The sequence below is a fragment of the Aythya ferina genome (assembly GCF_964211825.1).
Source record: "Aythya ferina genome assembly, chromosome: 15".
NCBI lineage: Eukaryota > Metazoa > Chordata > Aves > Anseriformes > Anatidae > Aythya > Aythya ferina.
The window spans coordinates 1,700,330-1,719,884 of NC_140314.1; the positions used below are offsets into that span (position 1 = coordinate 1,700,330).

Below are 19,555 nucleotides of genomic sequence, written 5' to 3' on the forward strand. Positions count from 1 at the left end.
TGGCGCCGTGGAGCCCGGCCACCTTGTCCTCGCCTGCAGCGCTCTCAGTTTGAGCCACTCTTGTTCCATGGCTCACAAGGGACTGCCTTGTTCAGTTCTGGTCCTGTGTATATTCCAGATTCATGTTGCTCCACTTCAGAGTGTATCGGGAAGTGTGTGAGGGCTCGCTGTGTTTGCAGGATGGACCAGGGCTCTCTCTAAGGTCTCTGCCCTGTAAAAGGTTTGTAAAACTTGAACTACAGAGTCTGAAACTTGAACAAGTGATAAATAGCATAAAGTGATTTAGCATAAAACAGTCTGATAGGGTGAGATCTCTTCTAAACCCGTTTCTAGGCAAACGTTAATTAAAATAAAGGGAGTTTAAGGCTGACTTTATGTGCTAGTCACATCAAGGGCTGGCTTTAGCCCATCTGAAAGCAGTCCCCACCCAGGCTTTGCTTAAAGTGAAGCTGGATCCAAGTTCCTGAGAGAAAGGACAGGTACCACTAGAGCCATAGCTCCCAGAGTTGTGGGATTGGGCAGAGCCTCAGTTCTTGCCTGACGCAAGTGTAGCAAGAACCGAGAAACCTGAGGGCTCAGGAACCAGAAGAAGGCTGTACATATGTGCGAAATTGGGTGTAAAGTCCTGAACAGACCTTGCAGAGGCCACAGCTCCTCCTCGTCTCCAGGGTTTGAGGAGGACGCTGGATGCAGAAGGAGGCGGCATGGGCTGGGTGCTGTGGCTGTGGGCCCTGCACCGGCTGAGCCACCTCATCCCCAAAGGCTGTTGGCTAAAGGCACCGCACATGCTGCACATTAGTTCCCCAAGTCACCATGCAGGACATAGAGGAACAGCTTTAAAGAACAAGTAAAACTGTTGCCACTTCAAAACTAGTCTCAGAATTGATGCCAGGACTCCAACAGACCGATGCTCCTTTATTCTCCTTTTAATTAATTCCTTTGCCTCCAGTGAATTTCCATCTTTTATTTCTGCTGCAATCAAAGGGCTGCGAGCAGCAAGGCTCACATTAGGAACAGACTGATCCAACCTTTTTTTAATCTTCCCGTATCAGTTACTTGTCTCTTCCTCGCGCTGCCACGATGCATCTGAAGCACATATGCCAGGAGACGACTTGCTGAAGGAGAGACGGGGCACGCAAAGCCCCGTAGCTGCAGTTTGTTCCCAGCGGGTCTCCTTTGCTGGCAGTTTTGTATGGCAGCAAGGAGTGAGAGGCCAGATAAGCTTGCTCGGATACACAAATGAGCAATTACGTGGTCACCCGAGAAGTGCCTGATGATTTATGGTGTTATTAAAAGGTGATGGTAAGAGTAGAAAAGATGTGTAACATCTGCATTGAAACCCCCAGCTCTGACCCTCGCACCCCAGATACCAACATATTAAATATCCAAACAGGCATTCGAGCCTACAGATCGCTCTGACAGAGATCCCCGCACATCTGGTAACACTTGGCCTGATACCTAAGCCCCCGGACAGTGTGTGAGCAAACGTAATTCACTCCTTACCCTGCCGTGGGCTCCAAGAGCGCTGTTCCTGCTGGAGGGGCGACCTCTGGGGAAGCCTGGTGGAGGAGGAATGTGCAAGGCATTGCCGGTGTGGCGGTGGCGTCCCGTGAAGACGAAGAAGTGCTTGGCTGCAGGACGAGAGGCCTGGCGCAGGTGGCAGGAGAGCTGCGTCAGCAAGCGAGGATTTGTCTCAGCCGGTGGCTCCGTCTCCTTGCTGGGCAGGGAGCAGTGGTGGCTGCAGCTCCAAAACAGCCCCTGTGTCTCGTGGGTCTGAGCAGATGTCCCTGAGCATGCTTTGGTGACTCCTCTTGCCCTCCAAAGATTGTAGTGGCCAGGGCTGTGATGGGCTTGAGCAGCAGGAGCCTGCGTTGCTGGCGCTGCCCTGCGGTGCCACAGGCTTCCTCGGCCCTTTCCACCCGTTATTTGCATTTCTGGCTTCTGATCCCCCCTGTATGCATCTTCTGCTTGTTACGGGGAAGAAATCATGGCTGGAAGTGAGAGGTCCAAAGGGTTGGCTGGTCAAAGATGTTCTGTGAGGCTACACCAAGCAGGGGTGGCCTGGGCATGCCATTGAACTTGTTAGTGTGCTGCAGGGCCTGCATGTAGGGTGGCAGGGCAGCAGGGCAGTGTGTCCATGCTTTGGCACAAGCAGGCGATGATGTCCCCAAGGAGAATGGCACAGGAACCTTCTTCATGGGCTCTTCTCCACACCTGCCACCAGACCTGGTGCTGCGCGGCCTTCAGGGGGCTGCTGCTGCTTGGCACGAGCGGGGTTTTCCAACTCAAAACTCCCATCTCAGTCTGCCAAGACTGCCTTGTTTTGTGCAAACACTGATGTTTGGGTACAAGTGAGAGAAATGTGCTGGTGGAAGTGGCTGTGACGGGCACGTTCACTTGTTAGGAGCCCGCGCTGTGTGCGGAACACACAGCCTGTGCTTTGTGCCGCGCTGACAGCGAGCAGGATGGAGGATGCACATGTTTTCAGAGCACAGGGGAGAGCTGGCAGTTGTGGGGATAAAAGCAGCATATGTCTGATTGAATAAATGGAGAAATGCAGGCCAGATGGCTGGAAATGCTAGGAACTGTTTAATAATTTCTAAACTCTTTGCTCTCTAGAGCAAGATTACGGGCACTTGCAGTCTTTTCCTCTCTGCTCAATTTGCCTCCTGTGCTGGCTGCATTACTCTTGGCTTCACGTAGAGCTTTTAATATTGTTTGTGACCTTCACAAATTTATGGAATTATTATCTGGGGTATAACCTCTGAGCGTCTTTCAGGGAGCAGCCAGTGATTTGTGAGGGTGTCTCCGCTGTGCCTGCGAGGTGGAGCTTTGGAAATGCCTCGTGGCTCCCCAATCCCATGTACATTAACGGGTCCAAAACCATCTCAGCAGAGACTGGGGGGCGTCCTGTGTCCAATTCACACTGATCTGGCCGGGTTGAAGGCTCTGGAGCAGCAGCACCAAACACTGGAGTTGCAGGAGCTGTGCCCTGGGACAAGCAGGCACTGTTCCAGCTGCCGCATGGGAGCAGGGGTGGCTCTGGTGCTCGTTGCCTTTCCTCTGGCTCCTACTGAATACCTGACCCAACAGAGGAGCTTGGCTCAAACTGATCGCATCATATTTCCTGGGAGAGGGTTGGAAACAGGCTCCTACCAGGTACCATCTCCCTGGCACTGGCTGAACTGCACGTTATGTGGGGAAAGGAAGGAGGAGGGATGTGTTTGGAGGGCTTTGGAGACAAAGGTGCTTGCAGTGCCCCTAGGAAAGGGTCCTTGGGACCTGCTGAGTCACTTTCCTACTAGCAGGGGGATGAAGTAGTGCAGGAGGTGGATGGGGGGCAATGGTGCAAGGACAGGAACCTGCCTCCTGGTCCCTGCTGTGAGATTAGCTGCTGGTTGGCTCACTGAGTTTCCAAATAAGTCTCAAGGTGCCAAAACGAGATGGAAAATGCTGGCTGTGCAAAATTGCTGGCCAGGACTGGGACAGGAGGTGTTGCAGCATGGAGTGGAGCTGTGCCAGCCAGCTCTGCAGGTGGGGGAGCCCCACGCAGCAACCCAGGTGTGGTGTTGGTGCTGGGCACAGGAGGGGACCAACTTGTCCCCATGCACGTGCCACTGCTGGTGTCTCTCCCTGTGGTGCTGGTCTCCAGGTGAGAGGTGCTGGGGTGAGGCAGGAGCTGCAGTTTCACTCTGGGTTGCTGTACGGTTTGGTTTCTTGTGGTCAAAAGCCCCATTTTCTCCAAAGCAGGGTTTTGCTTTTTATTTATTTAGAACAAAATAAGAAAGCAAAGAACTTCTAAGGGAAACCTTGAATTGAGTGTTTTAAAACCAGGAAGTTTTTGAGTGAAAAACTGACGTTTGTGTTTCAGGGGAACACTGATCTTTTTACTGCCTCAGAACCTTGTAATCATCTGCAGAGTTTCTCTGTGGCCACTTGTAAAAGTAGTCTTATTTTTTGTTAATACACTTGTTACTTTGGGCCTGCAGAACTGGTGCAGAGCCCCAGCTTGTCTGCGCAGGGCCAGATCCAGCAGTTCTTGAAGGAACTTCCTTTCCTTTTCTTGAAGGAGAAAAAAAAATCATGCATAAACTGTGTTTCAAGGAAAATGAAATGCAAATAAGAAAAAAAAAAAACAAACCAAATTTGAGTTAATTGCTAATTCTTTTTTTTTTTTTTTCCATGCACAACTCCATTCAACATTTTAAAAGTCAAGGGATTTAGGGATCTGGAGAGAGCATCAATGTTTTTTGGTAACAAGTACAAACTGTAGCAGCTTGTAAGACTTCAGAAGCTGTTTCTGATTAGTATCTTTTCTTTTGACAACTTTTTTTCTTTTCAGAAGGAAAAAAAAAAAAAGAAAGGAAAGGGTTTTTGTAACACAGTTGGGTTAGAGATGGGGGAAAATCTGTTTAAAATATGCAGGAACCTGAAAGAAAATCTTGAGTGAATAATAAGTTTAACTGACCTTAAAATATCCCATTGCCATGAGGGATTTGAGAGTAACACTTCAAATGGATTTTTGATGAGGCTCTCTAGGCTGTGGGGAATTGAACGTTTTACCCAACACGTTTCTGAGCTAAATTTTCATGATAACTAAGAGAAACTCTTCTGAAATACCTAAAGAAGTTTTTGTCTTGTTTCGTGTTGTTTTGTGGTGTGTTTTTTTTTGTTGTTTGTTTGCTTTGTTTTTCCTTTAAAGCTACTGACACACGGGGAAAATCAATTTACAGTAAGGCGACTTTTCCGAACTGCTTTTCCCCTGGGCTCAGCCTTTCCCCGGAGCTGGATGTGTCCCGGCAGCGGGTGCTGTACTGGGTGCATCCTGCTCAGCTCTCAGCCTGGCTTCACCTCTGGGCCAGGAGCTGTGGGGCTGCAGCTCCATGCCTGGGGTGCTCTGTCTGGGTCCATCTGTCCATCCATCCATCCAAGGACAAAGCAGAGGGTGGAAACCTGAGGCTGAGCAGCTGCAAACGGGTCTGTCTTGGGGCTGAGCGCTGCCTGTCCCTCTGTCTGTCCGTCTCTTCCTGCAGGCCTTGGCTCTGCGTGTCCTGGGGCTCTGCATGCCCAGCACCAGGGTGCAGGATTGATCCGCATCGGGTTTGTCTGCACGCTCCGTCCCCACCCTGCAAGTCCCAGATTGTGCCCATCCCACGGTGCTGCTGCCACCAGAGCCCAGCACCATCCGAATTGCCCGCTGTGAGCCTGCTCTGCCCGGCCCTGAGCTAGGAGGGGCCTCTGATGCATGAGGATAAATTATTGTCATTGCTGATAATTGTTATCACTGCTGATAAATTGAGGCGTGACAACTGCAGGCTCTGAGCAAAGAGCTGAGCACTCGTGGAGCACCCCGCTAGTGCCCGTGCCCCTCCAGCCCTGTCCTGGGGAGATGCCTTATTTACAGGCAGCTCGGATGTTGGAAAAAAAAAACAAAAACAAATAACAAAAAAAAGCAGAGAGGTCAATGTGTGCTGTGTGCTGGCCTTGGGGAAGGTTTTCAAACTTAGAAATAAAAGTCAGCCCCTCGCTTCCTGGAAGCACGTAAAAGTTGATGGCTGGAAGCGGGCCAAGTGAAATGAAATACGCGTTATTGTCCCTGCACCAGTGGAAAAGGCTGGGCAGGATTTGCTCCTCTCCTCTATGGGGGCCAAATGAATAGCAGCTTTCTGCTGCTGACAGCTTGCTGCGCTTCAGCCCTCGCTGCTCCGCTGGCCACCAGCTTCTGAAGGCTTAAGACTGTCTTGAGTACACATGATGGCACATAATAACTCGGGAGCAAATAATGTAGCCTTTGAATTCCTGTGCCGCTGGAGCTTCCCTCTTCCCGAAGCTTTGTGGGCTGTGAAGAAATGCCCTTTCTTTGCTGCTGCTCCTCTGCCCAGGGGTGAGGGTCGGGCGCGTCCATCCTGCTCGCACGTGTTGGCCCTGCTGATGGAGATGGTGCTGTGCCCTGCTGCCAGGTCTGCTCCTGCCCGGGTTGGTCCTGCAGGGCTCCACGATGCCCCTGGGGACTGTGACAGTGCGAGGATGTAGGGCTGGGTGTGCTGGGATGCTCGACTGTGCCTTTCCTTTGGATGAGGCCAGCAAAGTGCTTTCCTGCTGGGGTTTTCCTCATGGGGCCGTGCTGGAGCTGCCTTTCCCCGAGCCAACGGTAGTGGTCAGGGTCACGGCTCCTGCTTGGCCACAGCTTTTCCTGGAAATGTGCGAAATTCCTAGTTTTGATCCTTCTCCTCCATTAAATTAGGTTGGAATGGGCCGGTGGGCTCAGACGCGGCCGGGGGAAGACCAGCAGACAGGCGGGTGGATAGGCAGACAGACCGTGTGATTGCTTAAGCCACATTTCCTTAGGAAGCCAGGCTAAAAATAATAAAAATCCAGTCCTTTCCCACAAACAGCTCTGGTTGCCACAATCTGATGCTTTGCCAGTGCCGAAAGGCTTTGTGAGAGAATTCCCAGTTGTTCCTGGGGAAAGGAGGACGTGGGGAGGGCCGAGAGCCTGGCTCCACGGCTGGGTCTGCCAGAGCTCCCAGACCCCATTGCTGGGCCGGTTTGGGGTTGCTGGGGACCTGCAAATAGCCCGGCTGGCAGGGCAGGGATTTCCTGCACTGGGGACCAGCAGGACCCCCCCAGTGCCCAGCAAGAGGGATGGGCACAGCCCAGGGGGCACCTGAGCCACCCCTGTGGGATCGGCTGCCTTTCTGAGGCTTCTCCACAGAGGGAGCGTTTTTGGCACACGTAGGACGGGCTGCAGGTGGGTGAGAAAAGTCCCGTGGATGCAGAGAAGAGGCTGAGCAGGTTGTGAGGGAGGGGAACCCCTGGGCAGCCCCTCTGTGCCAGTTCCCCCTTCTTTTTGGTGGGTGCCATGGGATGCTCCTTGTCCCCAGCATGGCCCCGCATGGCACTGCTGCACTTGGGGCGAAGCTCGCCTGTGCTCCTTGCCAGGAAACGGGGCTTTTTCTGATAGTAAAAAAAAAAAAAAAAAAAAAAAGAGCTAAATTTGTTTCCCATCTTCCCTGAGGCTGTATTACAAATTTGACACAGATGGGGATTTTTTTTGTTGTTTCTTTTCATTTTTGTGGAAAATTGGGTACGTTTTCCATCGCAACGAGAGCTTTTCTGTGGCAGAATGACAACCTTCTGCCTGAGAGCAGCACCAAGCAGCCCGGATGGGATTGTTTCTTGCTGACGGAGGCAGGGATGGGGACACGAGCCCCTTGAGCCCTGAGCTGTTGCGAACCCTCGCACGGGTAGCATGGGCTCTGCAGGGTGCAGGGGCTGGCTGGACAAGGGGACGGTGCCTGTTGCAGGGTGAGGGCTTAACTCAAAGCTTCCTTTGTTGAACCCAAACTAAGCCCAGAGGCTCCGGTGCCCATCTCACAGTCAGGGTGGATGCAGCAGCCGCACCATCGCCTGCTCAAGCTGTCGGGGACAACATTAGGGAGATGCCTGGGGGTCACCACCGCATCTCTGTGCACCCCCTGCCTGGGCACAGCTGCAACATTGCTGCCTCCCCCCATGGGTGAGCAGCCCCCGTTCCCCACACCGCAGCCGCTCATGGGGCTGCTCACACACCTGCTCCATGCCCTGCTGAGAGCTGGTGCTGCTCATCTGCCACTGAACCCCGCCTGGCGGTGGGCACGGCGGGCACCCGCGGAGACGGGAGTAACCCAGGTAATTGCTCCAATATGGTGCCCTTCCTCCCTGGGGCCCAGTCCTAGAGCTCGGGCTCTGGTTTGGGCTGTGGAAGCTGCTGGCGGCAGCGCCCGGCTGTTGGTGTCCTGGCTTCCTGCCCCGTCCTGCTGCCCGTCGCCGACGGGGATGGGGGTCTGTGGCAGATGGGTTTGGGGCACGCGGTCCCTTGTGTGCGGGGATGCTTGCCAGCAAGCTGGGGATGCAGAGGGCTGGGGGGTGTGGAAGCACAGGGCAAAGCTCAGCTTCTTGTTCAGAAACCAGCACAGCTCTCAGTGTTGTCCACAGGAAGGCGAAGGTGGCTGCCTGCAGGAGATCCCATTCCTGGGGGGATTTGGGTGCTCAGGTACTGGCAATCTCAATGAGCTTTAGGTTCCCAAATACCTTTGTGGATCTGGCCAAAAGAGCTTAAAACCGTGGCGGGAAACTTTCCCGATGGATCCCAAAGGCTTCGCCGCAGACCTCAGGCCTGGCTGCGGTCCAGGAGCGAGGGCTGATTTATGTTTTCGTAGGTAGAAACGAGACAGTTCTGGATGCGTTTCAGAGCGACTCGCGGTTAGCTTGAACCTGCAGCTTCGAACAGGACCAGCGCTTGTTCAGCAGGGGGAAGCCAAGCCGGGAAAGCATTTCTGCAGAAGTCTCCATGAAGGGGAACCGGCGGAGCTGCCACGTGCGAAACCCTCACTGGTAGCATCTTTGACTTCTAACTCATCACATCCCACTGCTGCAGTTCTAGACTGGATGCTGAAGGTGCTGTGGGCAGTGTGATTTTTTTAAAATCGCATTAGTTAAAGCAATTGAATTTGCTCGGTTTAAAATACAGACGGTGTGAGCAGCTTTTACTGCTTATGGTTTACCTGCTGGAGTAGGACCCGGGGTCCTCGGTCAGGCTGTGCAGGTTTAACACAGGGCCTGTAAGATCGTGCCATGGGCTTCCAAGCCTAGGAGAGGCCCTGGACCAGTGCAGATGTGTTCTGAGACCCTGTGGCTGCTGCCCGTGGCTGGGCAAGGAGCGAGATGGGCCCGTTACTGCCGTGCTCCCTGGCCGTATGCCTCTGTGCACCCACCCGGATTGTCTCCCCCTGTTTTTTTGTGCATGCAGTGGTTCCCAGCTGCAGGTCAGCCTGGCCTCCCTTTGGCATGAGGAGGGAACCTGCTGAAGAGGCAGGTCTTGTTGTGTGTTTTTTTTCGTCTTTTTTTTTAACCCTGAACGAAGCTTCCAAGCAGCCTTCCCCACACCACCCGCTGCGTTATAAAATAAATAAAGCTGGCTCTGTCCCTCGGCCAAATCTGACAGCTTTTCCACACCAGATTAGCCAACCCGTCTCTGGAGCCTGCTCATGTTTCACGGGGTGGTTTCATCCTGAGGAGAACGTCCAACTGTGCCGTGCTCTGCACAGGGACCGGGGACACTGCCGCTGTGTCCCGTGTGCGGGGCTGAGGCTGCAGCCACCTGCACGTTTATTTTATCCTCATTTTCCCTGCCAATGCTCGCATTCCTGGGTAGCCCCAGGGTGTGCTCCCCACCTGCAGTGGTTGGTGATGAGGTGCAGGGCCCTGCAGGAAGGGGGCTGCCCGTGGCAGGAGATGCTGTCCCCCCACGTCCCCTGTCCCCATCCGATGCTCGGCAGTGTCACAGCGAGGGCTGCATGTGCTGCAGGTGGCCCCAGGCTGTCCCAAAGCCACCCAGGGAGGAGCTGATAGCATCCTGGGAAGACCTCAGTGAGGATTTTTCCCCATCCCTTCTGCCCACAGCATTTTCCTCGTGCTGCCTTGGCCTGGCTGTGGTCCTGTGCCGCTGCTCAGCCCTGGCCATTGCTTCCCTGGGTGCCGTGGTCTGGAGGCCACCTTGGGTGGGTGGATCTGTGCCATACCACGGGGGGCTGTGGCCACTTAGCTACTCAGAAATGCATTCATTGTGCTCTACTGAGCATTGAATCGGTGACTGCAACAGAACCTGGTGGCCCTGGTGCAGAGCCCCCACTCTCTGCTCAGGTCCAGAGTTCCCATTTTTATCCATTTTAAAGGAGAAATGAAAAATAAAATAAAAAAAGCTGGGCTCGGTCGTGTTCATGCCATGCTCCCCGTGCCCCCCCAGCTCTGCAGGAGGTGCAGGTGCACGGGGGAAGAGCACCCAGCACCCTTCCCAGCCCCAGCAGGGCCACGGGGCGCAGAGCGCCGGATGGGGCGGCAGCGCCGGGCAGCCCCACGCTGAGATCAAATAAACACGAAGGCAGTGAAATTATTCATGGCTCTGGGGACTTGTCTTGGTGCCTCGTCAGCATCTGCTGATCAAATCAAAGCATCTGTCGGTGCAGCGGCCGGCAGGAAGGTCTCGCTCTGGCAGACACGTGTGAATTCCTCCTTTCTTCCTCCCTCTCGTCTGCGCTCCCGCTGGTCCCGCACCTGCGGCGATGCCGGGGCCGTGGATGCACCCTGCGCTGCTGCAGGACGGGCACACTCAGCACGTTGGAGGATTTTGCCCCTTTTTTGTCCCTGTATTGCAGCTGCTCAGTGAGGCTCGTGGGCGTGCAGTGCCCCAAGGTCCCGCAGGCAGAACTGCAAAATTATAGGGATTTTTTTTTTCCTCCCCAGGGCCGCTGATGCTGTGGGAGAGGTTAACCCATCAGCAGTGCTGTGGGAGGGATGTGCTCCCCTCAGCTTTTTCACTGTGTTCCTGGGGCTGGCTTTTGGTGCACGCCTGCTTTCCTTTCACCTGCTTTGGCACCAGGACACTGGGGAATTCCCATTTCTGCAGGAGCTGCTGGCCCTGTCCGGGGTGCAAGCAGGGTTCAGACAGGAGACACGAGCCGTGCAACTTTAAAGCTGAAAAATTGAGATCTTATGGCCTTTTTATTTCCTTCCTGAAACCAGGAAGGATCAGCCCGTTGCTGCAAGAGTATACTTCAGTCAAAACCAATATGTGTGTTTTTTTTTTTTTTATTTGTAATTGTAAGCAAAGATTTTGTAAACTCTTGCTGTGTTTTGCCCACCTGGGGCGCGTGACCCCCCCAGCACTTTGTGCTGCCCTCCTGGTCTCCCCTGGGTGTCTCACAGTGGTGATGCACGGCCCCAAGCCTGGCAGCCCCGCCAAGTTTTAAGAGGAAATTTTCCTTATTTATTGGAGCGCCCAAGGACCCGGTTACCGGAGGTATAAAATTTGTCACCGGTGCCTCCGCTCTGTTTGCAGCAGAGCATAATTTTTGTTTGGCTGCTCTCAGACTGCCCGTCGGGCATCTTCAGCCGGCCGTAAAACATAAGATGCACGGCCAGGGGAGAGCGTATTTAAACGGCTGATTTCACTGAAAGGTGTAATAATCTGCTGGATTACTTGCTGGGGTAGCTGCAGGAAAATTTACTGCCTTGGAAAGAGATTACCAGCAGCCGCTGCAGGCAGCGGATTTCTTCCTTTTCTGCTATAAAGGGAAGGAAGCTTTTCATTGAGTTCCTGCTGTTTGCGCCCGTGAGCGATGTTTCCCCTCCCTCAGTTACACTGGGGCAGCTCGCCGAACTCTGAAGGGAAGGAAATAAATCTGCGAGAGGGGAGAAAACCCGTTCCTGAGGGTCTGCACCTCCCCGTCCTTGCAGAAGGCAGAGAGAGAGCATCATCCCGTGCCTGAGCTCAGCACCATTCGTGGGCCGAGTTTGCAAATCCCCCTGTCATGCCCCAAACCGTACGCTGCAGGGATGGGGCTGCGGGGCGGTGGGGGCGTGTGGAGGGGTTGTTTTTGTTTTATTTCATTCCCCTGCAAGGGAGGAGGGCCGTGGCGGGCCCAGGCAGCTAACCCCTTTAATTGTGTGCAATGAAGGCTGACAGTGGCGAGGCTCAGCCTTTAAAAGGGGTACTGAACCTTTAATTCCTGAATAAATCATCTCCAGTCTGCTGCTCCTTCATCTGCAAGCTGTTTGAGCGCGGGTACACATATTCACTGCCGGGCAGGGTCATTTGGAGATCAGAGCCCTCGGCTGACCCGGGTCACAGGCAAGACACCTGCCACTGGCCGTCCCTGTGCCCCCGGGGCTGGGAATCAAAGGGGCGCAGGGAGCCAGCCCCTGGGGGGGGGCTCTAATTGTGGCATTCGGCCGAGCTTCGCTCCGGAGGGAGCCCGCAGCGTCCCCGGTCCCCGTGCAGGTGACCTGCCTGCTTGCTCTTTCTGGAGGTGTTTTTTTTTTTTGAGGGGATTCCTGTTGCTATTCTGTTTTTCACCCGTTGTAACTCTAAAAGGGGGTTCAGCTGCTTTGGCTCTCTGGGTGTTCAATAGGCGCCTTTGCTCACTGCGCGTGAAGTGCAGCAGGGAATGGAGGAGCTTTTTCCTCCTGGTCTCTCTCCAGTTGTGGCACCTGCGGGCTGCAAGCATCCCCATGCTGCTGTGGACCCTGCCTGGGGTGGCACTGCTGGCTCCTTGTCCCCATCCAGCCAGCTCTTGGTGCTTGTCTGGTGCATGAGTACGTGCAGGATCACTGTGTGTGCAAGCAGACAGGTTTGCGAGCAGGAGCTATTGTCTTGGGGCACCCCATGCAGCACCCCTTGCCCACCCTGCGCTGAGCAGCTTCATCCAGTGCTGCCGCTCTGGGGCCAGAGCTGCACTCGCATTGTCTCTGGTTTCTGCTCTCCATAATGGTATGCGTTGGGTGTATTCACCAGTAGCCCTTTTGGCCTTAATGACCCTGCTGGAATAACCATGGAAAGAGAACACCGTAATCACTCAGAAACCTTCAGGGCCTCGAGCTGCCCATAATTGCCCTCCCCAGCCATAAACATGAGTGTGGGCCCAGCGCAGATGAAGTGCGGTGGAGGGGAGTAGGCGTGCGTGCCAGGGGGCTGTAGCTGCCCCATGATGTTGGTGGGGAAACGTCCTTTTCCTCTTCTTATGGCCAGGATTTGAGACTTGGGGTGTGCAGAGGGCTGGATGGTTTTGTAGCCTGCAAAAAAGACGTGATTTATTCTTTTGAATGGCTTCTGAAACGGCCCTGCTTCTTATCGGGGGCTAATAACCGGGTGTCGGGTGACTCGTAAAAGCAGCCACTTGATTAGAAATGCTAATGCTGGCTCAGGCTTCTCCCCTTTCCATCACTCCACATCCCCAAGAACATGATGCTAAATAGGTCGGGAAGCCAAACACAACATTCCCCAGCTCCCGGCCCTTTCCTGAGCCCCTTCTGCTGCCCAGCCCGGGTGGCTCCAGGCAGGGACCCATCGCTGATGCTGGAGGAGCCACGGATCCTCTGCGCCCGCTCAGCACCTTCAGCCTGGTCCTGGGCCACTGCGGTTGCTGGGGGCTCAAAAACCCAAACCTCCGTTTTGTTTCTTGTATCAATCTGTAATTAGGTGCAGAGGGCGGGGGGGAAGCAAAGGAGCATTAATAAATTATCTTCCCTGTTGTTAATTGACGTGTCTCGAGTCAGCCGATCAGTGAGCCGAGGGCTTGGCTCCCCTTCCAGGCGCATCCCGGGCTCGTTACTGCCTCCATTAGCATATTCAGGTTTCCCTGCTTAAAGCCAATTAGCTCATGGCCAGGCCCGATTGGGAAGCTGGGGCCTCATTTGCACATTTTTGAATCGGCGAAAGAATCAAAAATAATGGAGGCAGGCGGGGAGGGAAAGCGCCGCGGGGCTCTGCCCGCCGGTGGGGGCGATGACGGCCCCGCTGGCCCCTCCGAGGGGGCGACGGGGAAGGCAAGGGGAAGAGCACAGTAATGAGGAGCAAACGTGGCTGCGGCCCTAATTTGCTCCCGGGCGGCTTGTCGGGGTGCGGAGGTTCAACAGATGCTCCGGGAGGAGGTGGTGGAGGGGACCAGGGCAGGGACAGGCGCTGCTTTGGGGACGGGGGGGACCGGGGTGGCTGCCCCCATCCATCCCTGGCAGCCACAGTCCTGCTGCAGCTCCATGCCTGGGGACATGTGGCTGGGTCTGTCCCTGTGATGTCCCAGCCCTTAATGTCTTCTCACCCCGTTCTCCAGCAGAGGTGCCGCTATCCTGGCTGCCTTATGGAGCAGCCCAGTATCTGAGAGTATCGCTAACTGGTTCCAGTTTAACAACTTCATAGCCGCTGCTGCTGCCACCACAAAGGCCGCCTTGTCCCCGCCGGGTGAGATAAGCCTTGGGGCGATTCATATGCAGATCCGGGTGGTAGGGGTGTCTGCGGGCAGAGGATAAATCTGGATAAATCTGTCCCGGCCCTCGCCCCTCTCCGGTTCCAAACTGCTTTACATTTACACAAAAAGGTGCCGGCCCCATTGAGCCCATGGGGCAGGCTTTCACCCCGCTGCTCGGGGGGTGCCGTGTCCCCCGTGTCCCTATGGCTCTGTGCCCCCTGCCCGCACCAGCCGGGCCAGGGAGGGTGACCCTAATCTGCGCCCATCCTGCCGGTTTTGTCCTCAGCATCACCCCTCGCCTTCCTGGCTGAGCGCCCTGAAAGAGTCGCTGTCTGTGGCACTGCAGAAAGCTCTCAACCATGTCCACCCCGGCAGAAATCCCCTCGCCTTTCACTTGCTTTTGTCGGTGGCTTTTTTTCTTTCTTTTTATTTGATCAACGCTCGTTTTTTAATAATAATGGGGAGGTTTTGTTCCCCCTTTTGCCTTCCATGGGGTGGGTGATGATGCAGGACCTGCATGCCCTGGTCCAACAGCCCCCATCACCCCTGTCCATGGTTTTTCTGGGTTTCGGGGCCATTGTTCACTCCTGGCACAGGCTGGGCCCCGCTAAAGATGCTGCCTGGCATCACCTGTGGGAGGCTGTTGGGCTGGAGCCTTCCTTATCAGCGAGCTCGCCCCAGGCAGGCGCATCCATTACTTTACACTCAGCCCGTTCCTGGGATGAGTTCTCCTCCGTCTCCAGCAAAACCATCCCAGAGCTGAGGAATCCTCAACCGATTAACCCTGGGAAGTTATGTCAGCCCAAGGTTTTGAAGTCTGCTCCGATTACCTGCCTGCTATGGCTGTTAATCTGTATTTCCTGCAGGTTTCTGCGTTGTTATCAGGGCTGGGACTTCCTGCACCTCGCTACCTCAAGAGAGGAGGTCATTCATCTAAGCGAGGGCCCCCAGGAGCACAGCCTTAACCTGCAGTTTCCCCCTGGCTATGAGTTGTGCTGTCCCAGTGAGGTTCCCTCAGCCACGAGGGCACGCTCCAGACATGAGTCCCCCGCTGACCAACAGCCCCGTGTGCCAGCACCCTGCGGCACATTTTGTACATCTCCACATTTTGTATATCTCCACGTAGGAAATCTTATTTCCGATGCCTTTCAAGTGCCAGTCACCTCGATATTTATCAAAAATTGAAATGTATCAGCTTAATAGAGAAGCAGGACTTTTATCCCTCCTCCGGGGCGTGTGGTCTCTCTTGAAATCCAACTTCCATCGAAGGCTGCCGGGTGCTCCCCTGTCGTGGTGCCATGTTCCCTTGGGCAATGCTCGGCGTGCCCAAGGAGCTCAAGGTCAACAAAAATTAGCTCCAAGTTTAAAGTTTCCAGCGCTTTTGCTAAATTGGAGCACAACAGGAGCCCTGCCCTTCATTTGCTGGTTTTAGCCAGATCTGGAGGCAGGCAGAGCTTATCAATAATTAACTGGGGCAATTCTTAGGGAGTTAATGAAAACGTGAAAGAGTGTAATTATCTCGTAGGTAGCCGGGAATCTGTGTGACGGAGCTGTGCAGAAGATGCGTGTTGCACAGTTGTTTGGCAGACGTTGTTCCTGATGTGCTTGGGCAGCAACAAAACCAGAGAGGTGCTGGGGCTCTGTGGAGGGTCCTTGGTAGCACTGTCGTGCAGGGGCTTTGTTCATAGTGCTGCTCCTGGGGGTCTGCGTGGGGCATCGCTGTCCCCAGCAGGGACGGTCCCCGCATCCCTCGCACAGCCCTCACTGCTGCTCCAGCCATGCAGAGTTGGGAATCCCTGCCTTAGTGTGGGCTTTTATTAAAAATTCTACTTTAATTAAATTTTCCTTAAGCCTAAGGAGGGCGTGGCTGGCTTTAATTAAAGCTGGGTTGCTCCTGCGTGCTGACAAGCCCCTGGTGGGCAGGATGCATGCGGGGAAGGTACCGGTGGCGTCAGGCATGTGTCACCCCTCTTGTCAGCCCTGGCTGCCCTCCTGCGGGGAAGGAGAGGGCATAAAGCAGCTTTTGGAAAATATTGCTGGAAAGGCTGCTCTTGGGGTGTCCAGGCTGGCATCATTCCTCACGATCATCACAGCGGGGTGGGGGTCAGGTGGAGCCCAGGCAGAGAGAGCTCTGGGCAGGGATGTATTTTTATTTTATTTTTTCCTAGAAATAACCCCTGGCAGCACAGATGGAGCAGCATGTGTTGGCATAGAAAACCTGGTAATTTTAAAATGTTTTAGTGATTTTTTTCTCAAAACCTTGCCTTCCGTGAACTTTTTCTGTGGCCACCCAGGCGTGCTGCGCTGTACCTGGAGGAAATTCCCATTGGAATAGCATCCTGGGTCTCCTTCTTTCTTCTTTTCTTTCAATTTGCTCTTCACGTGCTGTAAGAAATGACCAATTTTTAGGGTTGCGGATGCCAGGATGGGTGCTGATGGCTCGGGGAGCTTGGCGGTGGCAGCTGCAGCAGGTTCAAAGCTCTGCCTCTAACGAAAGCAGAGCAGAACTTGAGCTCGGGTCAAAGTTTGTGGAGCACAGCCTGAAGAAAGCAGTATTTTGGTGTAACATTGGCTCTGTGGCATCTCAGAGGGCGTCGTCCCAAATGTTGCATAACGAGCATTTTGTTGCACAGCGGGGACAGTGACGGATTTAGGTCTTAAACCCATGTGTGCTGAGAGCTTGAGCAGCACGTAGGAAGTCACTCTCCAGAAACAGAAACACCAGCGGCGTCCCAGGCAAGCACAGGCAGCTTGGGGACACGCAGGGGACTTGGCCAGCCAGGAGCCAGGCTGGAGGTGTCTGTGTCCATCATCCCCCAGCCATCGTGGGTTTGGGTTTGGGATGTGTTTGGGGTTACAGGTACAGGGGAAAGTGACAGGCTGCTGGGCAGGAGCTTCTCCAGCCAGCTGTGCAGGCTGCCCTGTCGCTGCTGATGGCCGGTGAGGCTGGGGATGAGAGGTGGCTCTGAGCGCTGTCACCGTCCAAAAAAAGCCACCAAAATAAAGCCGCAAGTGGCTTCGCCTCTCTTTCAGGGGAGGGAGTTGTGCGGAGCCCAGCGTTGCTTGCAAATGCTTTTAATAAAGTGTTCTTTCCTGTGTCCAGGGGAAAAAAACAAAACAAACCTCCCCAAACCTCAAGCCTTTTCCCATTACATAAGGAACACGTGCTGCTGGGCAGAGCCCTGGCGTGCCGGCAGCGTGGCCCAGGCTGCTGCGTGTGTCCCCGCCTGGGGACCAGGCACAGCCCAGCGGTGCCACCAGGACCAGGCAGAGCCATCGGTGTCCCCAGAGCGCTGCCAGCTCCAGCAGCACGTGGGGGGATCGCCCGTGGGGTGTTTTATCCCTGGCCATGGTTGGCATTTGGGGCTGGGCAGTTGAGGGGGCACCCGCTCAGCACCTCCTGCGCGCCGTGTCCGAGGTGACCCCGCTGTGGGCTCAGTCCTGCACAAACCAAGCCCCTTCTTCACCGGCTGCCCAGAGGGGACGTGTCCACCCCCGAGAAGAAGAGGGACATGGGGAGCTCAGGGCAGGTGCTGTGCTGCTGCAGGGGGGGCACCCCGTGCAGCCCCCCCCAAGGAGCCCTCAGCCCATGGGGTGACATGCCTATGATATGCCTGGGTAATTTCTCCAGCAATTAATGCCTCATTAAAGTGCACAAGGGAACAATCAGGGCGGTGAATTTTACACAACACAATGCCTGGGCCCTGAGAGGTTTTCCGCCTCTTTTTTTTTAAAAAAAGAAACAATCTTTTTCTGGCCTTAACTGCTTGATGTCTGGAGGAGGGGGGAGCCTTGGTGGGCTTCTGCATCCCGATTGGTTTGGGTTTGAAGTGGCTGAGCTTAGCCCCCAGGGTGCTCGTCCCTGCTGCCAGGGCTGTGCCAGACCCCCAGGTTACCTCCTTGTCCCTTTGCCCACCCAAATGGGTGCCCACACCTATGTCAAGATTTACCTCTCCTCTTTGCAACTCTATGGAGAGTGTGAGCATCTGCAGTCGATGTGCTCCTTTGGATGGCCAGGACAAAAAGTGTTCCCGTGCAAGAACGGGCACAGCACAGGGGCTTCTGCATGGCCCTGGGTTGGGGCAGATCCTGCCTCGGTGCCAGGGTGCTGTGCAGGAGGGTTCCACACCGTGCATCACACCGGCACCTCGACTGCTTTCAGTCAGATTCTCTGCATGAGGTGCTCTAAGGAACCTCTCCTGCAGCATCCTGGTTTTGAGCTCCTCCCTGGTTTTGAGCTGGGACAGGCAGTGGGGTGCGAGCGGGGCAGTAATAGGGAAACCCTTCCCGGGGACAGGCCTGGGGGGACTGAGAGGGGCGAGATGGGCAGCGGGGCTCTGAGGAAGGGGTCTGAGGATGAGGAGGTGACCGACAGGGCGTGACGAGGCAAGATCACAGTCACCAGCCCTGACCATGCCCCTTTCTCTCCCCAGGAGCCTGATGCCGCGGACGCTGGAGGGGCAGATCACGATGGAGAAGACCCCCAGCTACTTCGTCACCAAGGAGGCTCCGCGGCGCATCTACAACATGTCGCGGGACACCAAGCTGATCGTGGTGGTGCGCAACCCTGTCACCCGCGCCATCTCGGACTACACGCAGACGCTCTCCAAAAACCCCACCATCCCCAGCTTCCAGGCCCTGGCCTTCAAAAACGTCAGCACGGGGCTGATCGACACGAGCTGGAGCGCGGTGAGGATCGGGATCTACGCCAAGCACCTGGACAACTGGCTGCGGTACTTCCCCCTCTCCAAATTCCTCTTCGTCAGCGGGGAGCGGCTCGTCAGCGACCCGGCGGGGGAGATGGGCCGCGTCCAGGACTTTCTGGGTCTCGAGAGGGTGGTGACGGACAAGCACTTCTATTTCAACGAGACCAAGGGCTTTCCCTGCCTGAAGAAGCCGGAGGGCAGCAGCAAGCCCCGCTGCCTGGGGAAGTCCAAGGGGCGGCCGCACCCCAAAATCGACGGGCAGGTGGTGCAGCGCCTGCAGGAGTTTTACAGACCTTTCAACATGAAGTTTTACCAGATGACGGGGCAGGACTTCGGGTGGGACTGAGCCGTGCGCGGGGCCACCAGCAGCCTCCTCCCTTCGTTCTAATTTATATCGGACCTTTTCCGGCCAGAAACGGACCCTTCCGGAGTAGAGAGAAATATTTAAGAAATAAAAACACAGATGACCCCTCTCCCCCTGAGCAGATTAAATATTCTTCCATATAAATCTTGCTAATCTATGTTAACTGTGGCCGTGCTGGGGGCGAGAGGGAGGGTGTGGGTGCATTTGTGTACGAGCACTGGGCACCAACCAGCCCTGGGGCACACAGCAGGGTCTGGGCTGCTCCTGCCCTGCGGCTTCTGCCCGTGCCCATTCCAGCAAGGGAGGTGGCAAAAATAACTTCTATTTAATAACGTGTGAGCCCCTCTGCTGCCTTCAGAGAACCGGTTACTCACTGATTTTACTGTGAGCAGTGTCAAGCCTTAGACGATAAATTATAGGTCCGTGTTTGTGACATTTGATGGCAGCTCCTTTTTCCCTCCTTGCTGGCCACAAGGTCAGCCTCTGTGCATCCCATCGGTTTATTTTCTGATTTTTGTATCTCAAGGTGAGATTTACAGGAGAAGGGCTGTGAAGGTGATTGCAATGAGCTTGCTCCTCCCTGCACCGATTTTCCCCCGTTTCCACATTCTGTTGATGGAAGTGTTAAAACCAAAATGCTAAGTATGGAGCCGTGCTGTTCCTGGACGTGGCGAGATAGTTTGATGGTGTTGGCCAAGACT

At 54.9% G+C, this 19,555-nt stretch overlaps 1 protein-coding gene across 1 annotated transcript in view; it reads left to right on the top strand.

The window, feature by feature from the left end:
- The window catches only part of HS3ST6 (heparan sulfate-glucosamine 3-sulfotransferase 6), a 28,894-nt gene extending 9,896 nt beyond the window's left edge, over positions 1–18,998 (top strand). The window contains exon 2 of the mRNA XM_084537380.1: positions 18,218–18,998. Within this exon, the coding sequence (XP_084393506.1) occupies positions 18,218–18,836 (619 nt within the window). The 3' untranslated portion in view covers positions 18,837–18,998. The remainder of the gene's footprint in view (positions 1–18,217) is intronic.
- The last annotated feature ends 557 nt before the right edge of the window (positions 18,999–19,555 follow it).